Source organism: Globicephala melas, chromosome 17 (assembly GCF_963455315.2).
Source record: "Globicephala melas chromosome 17, mGloMel1.2, whole genome shotgun sequence".
Taxonomy (NCBI): domain Eukaryota; kingdom Metazoa; phylum Chordata; class Mammalia; order Artiodactyla; family Delphinidae; genus Globicephala; species Globicephala melas.
Window position 1 is genome coordinate 34,746,092 of NC_083330.1, and position 16,244 is coordinate 34,762,335.

Genomic DNA, 16,244 nt, shown 5'->3' on the forward strand with positions numbered 1-16,244 from the left:
AAACTCTTCCGAAAAGCTAAAGAGGAAGGAACACTCTGAAGGACATTCTATGAAGCCACAATCACCCTGATACCAAAACAAGACAAAGACATCATGAAAAAAGAAAATTACAGGCCAATATCTTTGATGAATATAGATGCAAAAATTCTCAACAAAATATTAGCAAACCAAATCCAGCCACACATAAAAAGATGATAAACCACGACCAAGTGGGATTCATCCCAAGTTCACAAGGATGGTTCAACATACACAAATCAATGTAATATACCACATAAACAAAAGAAAGGACAAAAACCACATGATCATATCAATAAATACAGAAAAAGCATTTGACAAAGTTCAACATCCATTCATGATAAACATTCTTACCAAAGTGGGTACAGAGGTAACTATCTCAAAATAGTAAAAGCTATTCATGACAAACCCACAGCCAACATAAAATGAAATGGTGAAAAGTTGAAAGTCTTCTTGCTAAAATCTGGAACAAGACAAGGATGCCACTCTCACCACTTCTCTTCAACATAGTATTAGAAGTCCTAGCAACAGCAATCAGACAAGAAAAAGAAATAAAACATATCCAAATTGGAAGAGAAGAGGTAAAATGTCATTATATGCAGATGATATGATTCTATGTATACAAAACGCTAAAGACTCCACACAAAAACTACTAGAACTGATAAACGAATTCAGAGAGATATCAGAATATAAGATTAACATACAGAAATTAGTTGCATTTCTTTAGGCCAACAATGAAATATCAGAAAGGGAATGTAAAAAATACAATACCTTTTAAAATCACAACCCAAAATATAAATACTTAGGAATAAACCTCACCAAGGATGTGAAGGACTTATATGCTGATAAGTATAAAACATTAATAAAGGAAACTGAAGGTGATTCAAAGAAATGGAAAGCAATCAACACATTTAATGTGATCCCTATCAAATTACCCATGACCTTTTTCACAGAACTAGAACAAATAATCCTAAAATTCATATGGAACCATAAAAGACCCAGAACTGCCAAAGCAATCCTGAAGAAAATGAACAAAGCTCAAAGCACAACCATCCCAGACTTTAAGCAATACTACAAAGCTACAGTAATCAAAACAGCATGATATTGGGACAAAAACAGACATATGGAACAATGGAACAGAATAGACAGCTCAGAAATAAACCCACACACCTACAGGCAATTAATCTCCAACTAAGGAGTCAAGAATATACAATAGGAAAAAGTCTCTTCAGCAAGGGGTGTTGGGAAAGTTGGATGGCTGCATGTAAATCAATGAAGTTAGAACATGCCCTTACACCATACACAAAAATAAACTCAAAATGGCTTAAATTCTTAAACATAAGATGTGACACCATAAAACTCCTAGAAGAAAGTATAGGCAAAACATTCTCTGACGTAAATGGTACAAATGTTTTCTTAGGTCAATCTCCCAAGGCAATAGAAATAAAAACAAAAATAAACAAATGAGATGTAATCAAACTAACAAGCTTTTGCACAACAAAGTAAACCATAAACAAAACAAAGAGACAACTTACAGAATGGGAGAAAATATTTGCAAACGATGCGACTGACAGGAGCTTAATTTCCAAAATATACAAACAGCTCATACAACTCAACAACAAAAAAGCAAACCCAATTGAAAAATGGGGAGAAGATCTAAAGAGACCTTTCTCCACAGAAGACATATAGATGGCGAATACGCACATGAAAAGATGCTCAACATTATTAGAGAAATGCAAATCAAAACTACAATGAGGTACCACGTCACATCAGTCAGAATGGCCATCATTAAAAAGTCTATAGGTAACAAATGCTGGAGAGGATGTGGAGAAAAGGGAACCCTCCTACACTGTTGGTGGGAATGTAATTTGGTGCAGCCACTTTGGAAAACATTATGGAGTCTCCTCAGAAAACTAAAAATAGAACTACCATATGATCCAGCAATCCCACTCCTGGCATATATCCTGAAAAACTCTATGTCAAAAAGATATATATGCACGTCTATGTTCATAGCAGCACTATTCACAATAGCCAAGACATGGAAACAACCTAAATGTACATTGACAGATGAATCGATAAAGAAGATGTGGTACAGGGACTTCCCTGGTGGTCCAGTGGTTGAGAATCCACCTTCCAATGAAGGGGACACAGGTTCAATCCCTGGTCGGGGAACTAAGATCCCACATGCTGCAAAGCACTCTAGAGCCTGCGCACCACAACTAAGACCCGACGCAGCCTAATAAATAAATATTTTTTTAAAAAAAGATGTGGTACATATACACAATGGAATACTGCTCAGCCATAGAAAAGAATGAAATAATGCCATCTGCAGTAACATGGATGCAACTAGGGATTATCATACTAAGTGAAGTATATAAGAAAGAGAAAGACAAATACCATATGATATCACTTATATGTGGAATCTAAAATATGACACAAATGAACCTATCTATGAAACAGAAACAGAATCAGGGACATAGGGAATAGACTGGTGGTTGCCAAGTGGGGAGAGGGTTGGATTGGGAGTTTGGATTAGCAGATGCAAACTGATATATATAGAATGGATAAACAATAAGGTCCTACTGTATAGCACAGAGAACTATATTCAATATCTTGGGATAAACCATAATGAAAAAGAATATGAAAAAGAATGTATATATATATGTATAACTGAATCACTTTGCTGTACAGCAGTAATAACAACATTGTAATTCGACTAAACTTCTATTAAAAATAAATTTAAAAAATAAAATTTGCAATTGGGACATGAATTTTGTCAGAGCAAATTTCAGTGGCCTAGTGGGGACTGATGCTAATTCTACTTTACTCCTGGAGAAATGTGGCACCATGATGAACTAAAGAGATATGCCTTGAAAGGAAGAGACATGCATCCGTCTAAGAAGAAATAAAGTGAGCACAGATATAAAAAATGTTTAGAGGTAGGAAGTGTGAAGATGAGGGAGTTCACAGATAGCCTTAAACATCTGAGAGAGACAGGAAGAAGGCAACTCATTTGCTGAGATAGAGAAGAGGGTATGAGGGATGGGGGTTTAAGAGGAACAGAAAATATCTGGAGATAACCACTTTGAGGAATGGGGGAGAGAGTTAATCAAGGACACTTAAATAGGGAATATCAAGCAAGGGTTTAGCTGAAATGTAAAGCTCTAGATTTGTAAAGAGCTAATCAACATAGAATTTTTTCAGCTCTCAGTTGTCTTGGTAAAGGAAGGAAGAAGCCATGGCCATATTGATGCAAGATTGGTGGTTTGAAAAGCAGGTAGATGGATCTGAATTTCAAGGGATGATGATCTAGAAAACCTAGGAGTCTCTCTATACCTACATTCAAAATGAGCTTATCATCTCTCTGCTGGACACAGTTCTTCTAGATCTTTCATTCCCTATCTTAGTGAATGGTTCTACAGCCTCTCAGATACAAGGTCATTCTTGACCCCAATCTCTCTTTTGTCCCTTCACATTAAACCCTATCTATTCCATTTCCTTCATAGCACACCTATACTTTGACTCCTCTGTACCTCTATACCTTTGCACAGGTTGCTCCTTCTACAAGGAACCATTGGCCCTTTTTTTCATATCACTCCAAGTCATCTTTAACATCCCTCCTTCCTGGAAGCCTTCTTTCACATTCTCTTTCCCTCCAGTCTGGATTAGGGGCCCTTCAGAGCAGAGCATGCTGGGTATACCCTTCCAAAGCGCTTAAAACTTTATTGTAATGGTCTATTCTCTTCCATATACCCACAAGACTAAGTCCCTTGAAGGCAAGGTTATATCTTTATTTTGAGCACCTAGTACCTAGCACAGGACGTTGAATTAATGAATAATTATAAAAGAAAGCACTAAACAGAAAAATAAGAGGATAACTTCTGAGAATGAGTCTGCTATTGATTAAAATGACTGGAAGAGATCCCCAAAGTACCTCAGTGATGTAGGAGAAATGATATTCATTGATAATTATCATGGATTAAATCATCATGTCTACTAATCTTAAATCCATTAAAACATCTTCATGGAAATATCGTCCAAGTTGTCATTTCAGAATGCTAGGACTACATCTCCTGCCCAGCAGTAGCTACAAGCTGCCCAATTGAAAGAGAAACCTCACCTTCAGCTACAATAGCCTCAGTGATTGCATGAGTAAAAATACAGTGAGATAAAAAATGCTTCTTGGTCTCTGGAGCCCTGGGGGAAGGTATTCCCCACTTGTTTTGTGAGATATAAAAATAACACGCTAGTTTCATAGCAATGATTTAGTAACTTTTATAACTTAAAAATAATTTTAGGACATTTGCTATTTGAGTTTAAAGAAATAAAAATCTCAGAATCTTACTTCAACAGATGACTCATCAGTTTTTTAAGAAAAACATTCAAAAAGAAAAGAAATCTAGATATGACCCCTGAGTGTTCATGTAATAACAGCACTTTTGCTCAAATAAGTAATGCATGCCCTAAGTCCTCCCAAGCTCAGCATGTGATTCCAATTCTACACACATTCCTCTAAGAATGATATTTAAGCTGATTTATTTCATGTGAATTTCAAAGCAAGTTGTTCCTTAAGTAATTGATAAATTCTTCTCCACATGAATACAGTCTTGTGATACCTTAACCAATGGTAGAATATCTAAACATTCAATACTTCTTTATTATTAGCAAAATATTGCCATTGTTCTAAAATAATTAACCAACCAAGCAAATCACTTGAGCAAAATCCTTACCCTTTCTAACAGTTCCTCATCTATAAAATGAGGATAATAATTCTTGCTAGCCAGGATTTTTGTAAAGATTACAGCTAATATATATGTGTACACAAAGCAACAATCACTGTGCTTAGCACACAATCTGCTAATCATTAGAAGTTTTTTATTTTCTAAAAGATTTTTAAAATCTAATTTAATGTTCTTCATAAAGATATATGCAATTTAATTGTCTTCATTTTGTGAAAATACAGATAACATACAGAAATATGGATTATTCACACACACGTGTATTTGGTATGTCCCTGAAGTATATATTTTTCTGTGCACTTATTTTGGGTTATCCACTTTGCTTCTCCATGTACAGACTTGTCCTGGATTCAGCTAAGTTAAGCATTCATATGATTAATTTCACAAATAAATAAAAAAGGAAATATCTGTTCCTTTGAAGCTAGAAATGTGCTGTAAAGAAGTTATTCCCACAGGATTATATTTAGCTGGAATCAGATCTAGCACAAATAAATGGAGATATTTTGTTACATATATTCTACTTCTCAGACACTTTTTAATTCTTTCCTCCTATAAACCACTCTTAGGATTATTTTACTCTCAAAATAGATATAGTATTTATATTATTCTAAGGATCACAAAAATGTAACTATGAGCTGATATTTTTTATTTTAAATATTAATTATCAAAACATTCCAGTCTAATTTCCTTTGCTTACTTTCCACACATGTAAGTGGAAAACAGTAATTTTTGAATTAAAATTTCATTATCAAAATAGATGCTGTGGGGGCTTCCCTGGTGGCACAGTGGTTGAGAGTCCGCCTGCCGATGCAGGGGACATGGGTTCGTGCCCCGGTCCGGGAAGATCTCACATGCCGCAGAGCAGCTGGGCCCGTGAGCCATGGCCACTGAGCCTGCGCGTCCAGAGCCTATGCTCCCCAACAGGAGAGGCCACAACAGTGAGAGGCCCGTGTACCGCAAGAAAAAAAAAAAATAGATGCTGTGCAGAAAAGAGTATAGCAGGCCTAACACTGCTATCCTTAGACAAGTTGGCTTGTAAGGTAAGCCCTTGGCTGACACCTGGGAACTTAGATTTCAAAAAAGTTCTAACTATTCCCTTACTGATAAGAGTGGGTTGCTATACCTAAATTACTTGTACAACCAATATGGCTTATGCCAAATACCTGCTTTCCTTCTGGGAATATGGAATTGTGGCATGCGCTATGCAGCAGGTGCCTATGTGACCAGCTCCAATTAGACCTAATAAGCTTCTCTGGTCAAAAACATTTCACATATGTTGTAACAATTCATTGCTGGAGGAATGAAGTCCTGTTATGACTCCACTGGGAGAGGACTCTTAGAAGCTTGCTCCTGGTTTCCTCCAGATTTTGCCCCATATGCCTTTTTCTTTTGCTGATTTTGTTTTGCATACTTTCACCATAAAGCTGTGAGTATAACTGTATACTAAGTCCTATTAGTTCTCCTAGAAAGTCAAAAAATCTTAGGGTGACTTGGGGTCTCCCAACATAGATGGCATAAAATGTCTTTAATCAAAATGTCTTCTAGTTTCTCCCATTTTTATATTGCCTTTTGTTATTTTCCTTAGGTACACCATTTAGGAATACAGAGAAATTGACTGAAGAGAGATAAATAATTATAAAAACTTTGCCATCCAACTTCCTAATTATAAACCCCCCAAAATTTGGTTTTCTCCAAGATTACAGTCCATTTTTTTTATACAGTCCATTTTAAAAATATAAATTTTAGATTATTTGCAACAGATTATAACCACTTAGCACATTTGAAAATCATTACCAGGTTACTGATAATTTTAGTAATTTTCACTTTCTCTAAAGGTAAATTGATTTACCTTTAGAGAATAGATAATCCCAATCATTTCAATTTCAAATGGAACATATTAATCAGTCCAAAGACGTCTTTTTTTTAGTCTTGAAAAGCATAAACATGTTAACCATACATTCATCCCATAGTATGTCTTAAAGTCAAAATTTACTTAAGTGAGAATTCTGAACTCTTTAAATTTTTCTCAAATATTTCCCAACATTATTTCCAGTGGTACAGAACTTACATTTTTTTGCAGTGTGGGCATTTTGCCAGAGTGTTGAACCTCAGTTCCATCCACTGTAAAACAAATAAGAAGAGAGGTTGAAAACAAAAACTGAAAACTGTCCAATCTGATAAGATGTTTCTTTTAGTTCAAATGTCCTCAGGGATCACAGCAGAAGCCATCAACCTTTTCATAGTTATATGAGCTTTTCCCCTCCAACACATCTCCCCCTCCCTTAAAATAAAGGTTGGGATTCCCCTCTGAAACAGTTCCCATGATTTTTTCAAGGTTCTGATGCAATCTAGGTTTGCTTTACAATGAAAGCTGGATGTAATGTTGAAATTCGGGTCATTTCATTCACCTTTATGTTTCAGTCCACTGCCAGAAAATAAAAACGTATTTCATGTACCTTCAATGTTGTTTTTCCTCTAAATATTGATGATTAGCTTTTTAAATACATGAGTATTCAGACTCATTACTAAAAATGCAACTATTCTATTTATGTAGAAAATGCACAAAGTAAATAAACTAAACAAATTAGATACAGGTAGAACTAATGTCAGGAAGCTGCTTTCTGTTCTATAGTAGCTTATTCTATGTAACAAAATACATTTCTTCTACAGACAACTTTCTTTCAATTTTCTTCCCTGTAATGTAGGTAATAAAATGGGTTACCTTCCTCACAGTATTGTTATTCAGATGCTTGAAACAGTTTACTGGTAGTAAAGTCTTTGAAAGGAGGTACAATATACATTTAAAGTAAAACTTAAAAATTAAAAAAAAATAAAGTAACTCTTTACTACAAAAAATATATTTCAAAGTACTTTCCTCACCTTCCATCATTTGCTTTTCTATATATCTTCTTATAAAGTGTATATTTCTTTTGTATAATTCCGTTTAGTACATTAGCAGTTTTATCATCAACATAACTTTTCTTTCACTAAAATTAATTTTTGCTTAGGATTCCAGGTCACTCAGTTTTCTTCATAACTCTCAAGTTCTAGGTATAGTAGGGTTTCAATAAGTTATGCATATTCAAATGTTTTCCACATAATAGAGGAAAACTTTCAGAAAGTGTCTGTTACTTGACTATTTTTTCTTTTTAATTTTTTAATGATTAGATTTTAAAAAAGAACAAAAATAAATCTGAGTTTGTTTGGACTTCTTTTTCTTCATTTTTATTTCAAACCTCCTGAAAGTTACTTAACCTTGAAATAATCTCTCTCAGTCACAGTAGGAATATAGAGTCCCAAGGTAAATAAACTAGAAATGAAACTTTACATGAATGTTCACTCTTTTCACAATGATTATTTTTCAATATCTAGAATGTCAAATGAAGGCTACATTGTTTTTCAAGAAGCCTTAACTCTTTCTTTTATCATTTATTTTATAACAAGTTAATTTATTCTTAATAGTAAAAATGCTTAAATTAATGTGCTAAGCAGATTTACATAGATTTCTACAGAAATTGGCACAGAACAGTAAGAAGTGAAGAATACAGAAATCTTACTAAGTACTTTTTCATGTTTTTGAAATTAGTTTTAGGATAGTTGTTGAACTTGTAATGTCATTTCAAATTTTATTTCTAAATAACAAACTTAAGTTTTTCATTGTTAAGAGAAGCAAAGTGGCTGAGGAAGCAATTATGAAACCCTTAAGAGAAGAGTAACTCAAAATCCAAGCTTGAAGGCTAACACACTGGCACAGAAAATCTAGAATTTTAGATGACCAACCTATGGGAGATTATTTAGTCCAATTTTATCATTTTAGCACAGATTATATATGATAAATTCAATTATTACTAACAAACAACTAAGACTCTGTTGTATGATTAGTAAGTTATACAGCCAGCAACCTAACACATCTGGTTTTGTTGTTATCTGTAAGTACTCATTTAAATGCAGCAAACTAAAAATAGAAAAATATTTATTATTAGAAATGTTTGTCATAATCTATTTGAATGAATGCAAATACCTGTGCTTTTGAAAGGATTTACTACTATTCTCTTGTCTAAAATGCAGCCTCTGCACTCTTAAAATTTTACTGCCAAACCTTGAAGTGACAATAGAAAAAAAATCTATTTTCCTGTTTTTTAATTGGATAAATTTGATATGTAACACTGTACAAATTTAATGTATATAGTCTACTACTTTGATATATATATATCTTGTAACGTGGTTGCCGTTATAGTGATATTTATCAATTACATAATTATAGTACAATATTATTGTCTCTATTCATTATTCTGTGTATTAGATCCCTCTGACTTATTTATTGTTACAAGTTTGTACTATCAATCTTATCCTCCACCTCCCATTCTCTGGTAGCCACCATTTTCCTGTTTTTCACAGGTTTGATTTTTTTTCTATTCTAAATATAAGGGGTATCATACAGTACTCGTCTTTCTCTGACTGACTCATCTCGCTTAGCAAAATGTGCTCAAGGTCCCTCTATGTTGTCACAAATGGTAGGAGATCCTCCTTTCCCATGGCTGAATAATATTCCATTGTGTATATATGTACCACATCTTTTTTATCCATTTATCCATTGTGGACATTTGCGCTGTCTCCATATTTTGGTTATTGTGAAAAATAGATAGATATTTTCTATCAGAACAATTAAAAGCAACTTCTCTAAAACCCAATTATTTTTAGTAGAGGTCTTCCAATATTTGGCTTATTTCTAACCATTCTGTATAACAGATAAACTTAGTTTCCCCAAGATATATTTTTAAATCGATTTTAGAAGGCATGTAAGAAAGGTATACTGCTAAAACTAGTACCCTACTAGGTTTTATTTTTTAATGGATACAATAGGCAACTGGTGTGATTATTTTAAAGTATGTTCAAGTTAAAACTGCTGCCACTCTCTGCTAAGCCACCAAACCATAGAACCCTATGAACTAGTGAAGAAAATCTGAACCTGTCTGAAGGTACTACACTGGCCCACTTCAGGGAAAGTTTGAGCCATCATCTATGATTCAGGCACATATTGTAGATTTTATTGGAAAATGTCAACTCTACACAGAATGTGGACCTGCCTTTCAACAGCAACAGTGAATACCTGCCCCACATAGATGCAATATTAAACTCTCTGCTGTTGAGTTGTCTTAAGAAACTTCTTTACATTCATGGAGGACTAGCTTGCATTACCTGTATTCTTCTGGAAAATTATTTTCTTTTTTCTTTCTTTTTTTTTTTTTTTTTTGCGGTACGCGGGCCTCTCACTGTTGTGGCCTCTCCCATTGTGGAGCACAGGCTCCGGACGCGCAGGCTCAGCGGCCATGGCTCACGGGCCTAGCCGCTCTGCGGCATGTGGGATCTTCCCGGACCGGGGCACGAACCCATGTCCCCTGCATCGGCAGGCGGACTCTCAACCACTGCACCACCAGGGAAGCCCCTGGAAAATTATTTTCTAAGCAATGTCTCCTAAAACATTGGTCTGGCTAGGCAATCCCCTCAAAATTACTTGCACATACTAGATAAAACTTCTTCTTGGACTTTAACATTACTTATTTAACATAAGAAATTAAGTTTAATTAATTTAATTATAATAATTAATTATTATTTAACATTGTTTAATTATTATTATTTTAACATATTACATAATAAAAGTGCTAAAGAATATAACTATAAAAATTCTGCTTGATTTTTTTTTTTTTTTTTTGGCGATACGCGGGCCTCTCACTGTTGTGGCCTCTCCCGTTGCGGAGCACAGGCTCCGGACTCGCAGGCTCAGCGGCCATGGCTCACGGGCCCAGCCGCTCCGCGGCATGTGGGATCCTCCCGGACCGGGGCACGAACCCATGTCCCCTGTATCCGCAGGCGGACTCTCAACCACTGTGCCCAGGGAAGCCCTCTGCTTAATTTTTTTATCCTAGCAATTCCCAATGATCCTGGAACTCTTTACTGGCATAACACTTATTATTATCCTATAAAATGAGTGTTCTAATGAATACACTTTGGAAAACACAAATCTAGCTTTTCTCAACATTATCCATGGTTCCAGCCAGGCTGTTAAATGAATACTGTGAAGTGAATTCCTAGTAAATTTAATTTTAGCATTAGAACAGTGATAATTATATTACATTGTATTATGTTATTATAAATGAAGAATATTGTTGAGGACACAGTCCATTATAGTGTTGTTTTATCTTAATCCATGGGAATAATTCTCTCTTAGGTCTCAGTATTCCAGTAAAAGCTCCTATGGGAACTTTTATGAAAACTTCACAAATATCTTATAATACAGCAGTCCCCAACCTTTCTGGCACCAGGGACCGGTTTCGTGGAAGACAATTTTTCCATGGACCGGGGGGAGGGGGGGAAGGGATGGTTTCGGTATGATTCAAGCACATTATATTTATTGTGCATTTTGTTTCTATTATCATTACATTGTAATATATAATGAAATAATTATACAACTCACCATAATGCAGAATCAGTGGAAGCCCTGAGCTTGTTTTCCTGCAAATAGATGGTCCCATCAGGGGGTGATGGGAGACAGTGACACTGGAAGTGTGTTGCTTCTGTCCAGTCTACTCTGTAATCTCGTTTTGGTTGCTGTCACTGCAGAAAACCCTGCTTCACAAAGACAGGATGTTGGAAATGGAAGCAGGCTTTTCAGTGCTTTTGTGGCAATCTCAGGATATTCTGCCTTGACTTTAATCCAGAACGTATGGAGATTTGAAGTTGTCTCAAACATACTTTTAAGGCCACCGTCATCTTCAGTCTGAAGCAGTTGATCCTCTTCTAGCACGGACAAAATTGATTCACCTGGCTTATTCACAAATGGGTCACAGATCCATTCCTTCCCAATTCAGGGGTCTTTTCTGGTTGGCAAGTAATGCTCAAACTCTTTTGATCATTTTGAGATAGGTGATCATGCACCAGCTGGGAAAAAGAAGGCCCTGGCTCAGTCTCTTTCAAAATTTCTGCTAATGTTTGAAACATGTCAAAAACCCCAATGTTCACTCGTCGCCCCCATAATTCCAGTTTGGCTTTGAATGTAGCCACTTTATCTGCCAAATTGAACACAGTTGTCATTCTCCCCTGAAGTGACAGATTGAGTTCGTTGACCAGGTTGAATATGTCACACAAGTAAGCAAGTTTTGCAACCCATTCTGTGTCACTGAAATGTGCAGCCAGTGGTGGCTTTTTCTAAAAGAAATCTCTGGAGCGGCTCTCGTAACTCAGAAACTCTGGTCAGTGATCTACGTTTAGAAAGCCATCTCACTTCTCTGTATAAGAGAAGACCTGTGTGCTCTGTATCCATCTCCTCACAGAGCCACGCAAACAGATGTGAGTTAAGAGCATGTACTTTAATGTGGTTGATAATTTTAATCACATCCTGCAAAACGTTGTTAAATTCAGGTGATATTTTTCAGCTAGCCAGCATTTCTCTATGGATGACACAGTGTGTAGACTCACATTCAGAAGCGACCTCCTTGACCAGAGTAGTGAAACCAGAAAGCCGTCCAGTCACTGCAGCTGCTCCGTCTGCATATCCAGACACAAAATGACCAATTCAGTTTTCCTGATATGTAATCATTCAAAAACTTGAATAGTTCTACGGCTGTGGTGTTGACTGGCAACAAAATTGCACATAACATACACTCATGCACATCCTCCTGAAAAATATATCACACAAAAGCGATCATTGTTGCCTTGCTGTCAACATCGGTAGACTCGTCAACCTGGATTGCATACCACGGTGACTCATTAATTCTCTCTGACAATTGTGCCTCAATATCCTCTGCTAATTCATCTAGTTATGGTATTAGATGAAAGAGGAACACGCATCACCCTCTGAATTGCAGCCTCTCCTAAAAGTTCACGACAAACGTCCTTATCAGTAGGCAGGATCAACTCTTCACCAATAGTAAAGGGCTTCTTAGCTTTAGCAATGCGGTTAGCCACTAAGAATGATGCTCTCAATGCAGACACATTTGATGAAGTGGTGGCCTTCAATAATTGCTTCTGTTCTTCATGTTCACATTTTTTTCTTTTGAAAAACTCCAAAGACTTGTCTTTTAATGCAGGGTGCTTGGTCTCCCTGTGGTGAAGCAGCTTTGAAGGTTTCATGGCTTCGTTGGCTAGCTGGTCGCCACATATTATACAAAGCAGACTTGCAGAATGTGAATCACCTGTGGCAATGAACCTATAATTTAAGTAGGACTCTTGGTATTTTCTTTTAAATGCAGCTTTCTTTTCGTTGGCAGTATTGGAGTCTTCTGCTGTCTAATCATTGGGTCTCTCCCCCTTTTCAAAGAAGCTCTCCAGCAACGTTTGTTTTTTACTCATTTTGGCTAGGGTTAGCTTGTGGGCTTACCAAAACTGTGACTGAGACAAGTGTGCAGCGTGAGAAAGAGGCGCAGATGGAAGTGGTAGACAAAATAATGGGCGGGCCATGCACGGACTAAAATAAGTGTAAGATTCTGACTTAAAGCCTGCCATTAGATGCAGCTGTACAACTAAAGTACATCAACTCACTTGCCACTATAATGCCTGCCACCAGATGCAGCTTAATTGTCACTTGCCACTCACTGATAGGGTTTTGATATGAGTCTGCAAGCAATTGATTTATTATGGTCTTTGTGCCATCAAACTTCTCTGCTAATGATAATCTGTATTTGCAGCCACTCCCCCGCGCTAGCATTGCTGCCTTAGCTCCACCTCAGACCATTAGGCATTAGATTCTCATAAGGAACTCGCAACCCAGATCCCTCGTGTGCGCAGTTCATAGTAGGGTTTGCACTCCTGTGAGAATCTAATGCTGCTGCTGATCTGATAGGACGCAGAGCTCAGGCAGTAATGCAAGCAATGGGGAGCAGCTGTAAATACAGATGAAGCTTCTCTCGCTGGCCTGCTGCTCACCTCCTGCTGTACGGCCCAGTTCCTAACAGGCCACAGACGACTATCAGTCCGTGACCCGTGAGTTGGGGACCCCTGTTGTAATAGATTATGTTTTCCTCTTTTCATTAACCATAGAAGGCTCATAGCTAACATTCAGTAAAATTTTAACAACTGCACAGGAATAAATATTATGCATACTTATACACTTATGCATGACATCATATTTCTGTCCTATTTTTCATTCTCCCTGACCATTTCATATTTTACTTTTCAATGCTATTGGACTTTGTAATTTTTCTCAATTGCTTTTGGGCCTTTTAAGCCAAGGCTGAAACAAAGTATGGAATAAATAGATGAATTATCCTATTAGTTAAAAACTTGAAGGGCAAAGAATACTACAAAGGATATAAGATTACTTGGATCAGCGTAATAACAAGGATAAGGTGAAGTTCTCAAGTCAAAATTAAGAGTTTCCAGGTCTGTTTATTTTTTATTTTTTTTGCTGTACGCAGGCCTCTCACTGTTGTGGCCTCTCCCGTTGTGGAGCACAGGTTCCGGACGCGCAGGCTCAGCGGCCATGGCTCATGGGCCCAGCCGCTCCGCGGAATGTGGGATCTTCCCGGACCGGGGCATGAACTCGTGTCCCCTGCATCGGCAGGCGGGCGCTCAACCACCGCGCCACCAGGGAAGCCCCAGGTCTGTTTATTTTTTGTAACACTCAGTATCTCTCATTAGTATGAAACTCTCCAAGGTAACAGCCACCCTAAAGGTATGTACTCTGTTCTAGTCACCAAAAACTTTGTTTTCTGGGAATTTTGAAATAATCTTTAAATACCACACGTTAATCCAAAACACCCTTTCCTGCCAAAGACTTAAAGTTTTAAAATCATAATTACTATGCTAATATGATTCAGGTGCCTGCACTGAATATTAAGTAAGAAGGAGCTTACTTTTAGAAGTTCATTTCTGACTTGCAAATTACTTTAGTAATTTTCTTCTGTGGAGAAAATATCTAAATGCATATATTTTAATAAAAGCCATGTCACACACATCTATCTAACCTCTCAACTTGGATCATTCTCTAGAATTCACTTCCAGATGATTTCAAAAACTTAAATATAAACCTTTGTAAGAGTTGTCTTTAATTTTACTTTTTTCCTCATTCCCTCATCTCTACTAATATCAGTATAGCCAATTCTTTCTCAAATTCTTTATGGTATTCATGACCATCATCATCACTTTTCTGAATAATAAAACCTAAATATCTGGTCTTGTGTTTCTTCAGGCTTGCCCATATGCAATCTATTATAGTCATAGCATCAATACACACAAAATTAATTATAAAGCCCTGCTTTAGCTTTCCATTACTCTTAGGATAATTTCACTTCCTCTAGTCTAGATGCTTCCATATGTACACTAAGAACACTCCATATTTCTCTGCTTTAGCCTAACTAGATTTCATATAATTCTTGTTTTAATTGTCTTTCTCCTATTAGACTGGAAAAATCCCATAAGGGCAGGGACTTCCTGTTTCCCCAGCATGTAGCCCAGTGTCTGGTACACACTCAATATATATGTTTGAAAAAATGAAATGGGCCCACTTACAATGTGTCTTATAAGGCCTATCCATGCCAAGGATTTGGAATATAAAACATAACTGGGCAAAAATGCAAATGCAAGGTAATTGTGGAAGGGAACTCACTGAAGTAAGCTGAAAAAATCTATTTTGAAGAGTTTTAAATGATATTTCAAATGAAATATGCTTGCATATAACAAAGAAAAAGTAAATATATTTTATTTATATTTAAATTAGTCGATTAATTCATATATATCAATACTTACAGAGGGAGTAATCCTATAGTAAATCAATGGTGATTTCTTTTTCAACATCTAAATATTTTCCTTTTATTTATTTATTTATTTTTAAACATCTTTATTCAAGTAAAATTGCTTTACAATGGTATGTTAGTTTCTGCCTTATAACAAAGTGAATTAACTATACATATACATATATCCCCATACCTCCTCCATCTTGTGTCTCCCTCCCACCCTCCCTATCCCACCTCTCTAGTTGGTCACAAAGCACTGAGCTAATCTCCCTGTCCTATGTGGTTGCTTCCCACTAGCTATCTATTTTACATTTGGTAGTGTATATATGTCCATGCCACTCTCTTTGTCCCAGCTTACCCTTCCCACTCCCTGTGTCCTCAAGTCCACTCTCTATGTCTGCGTCTTTCTTCCTGTCCTGTCTCTAGGTTCTTCACAATCAATTTTTTTTTTAGAGTCTATATATATATGTGTTAGCATATGGTATTAGTTTTTCTCTTTCTGACTTAATTCACCCTGTATGACAGACTCTAGGTCCACCCACCTCACTACAAATAACTCAATTTCGTTTCTTTTTATGGTTGAGTAATATTCCTCTGTATATATGTGCTACATCTTCTTTATCCATTCATCTGTCGATGGACACTTAGGTTGCTTCCATGTCCTGGCTATTGTAAATAGTGCTGCAATGAACATTGTGGTACATGACTCTTTTTGAATTATGGTTTTCTCAGGGTATATGTCCAGTAGTGGAATTTCTGG

At 36.5% G+C, this 16,244-nt stretch overlaps 1 protein-coding gene across 1 annotated transcript in view; it reads right to left on the reverse strand.

Moving 5' to 3' along the window:
* PIP4P2 (phosphatidylinositol-4,5-bisphosphate 4-phosphatase 2) overlaps positions 1-16,244 on the reverse strand; it is an 85,980-nt gene that overhangs the window by 17,253 nt on the left and 52,483 nt on the right. The window contains exon 5 of the mRNA XM_030862861.2: positions 6,823-6,875. Coding sequence (XP_030718721.1) covers positions 6,823-6,875 — 53 coding nt within the window. The remainder of the gene's footprint in view (positions 1-6,822; positions 6,876-16,244) is intronic.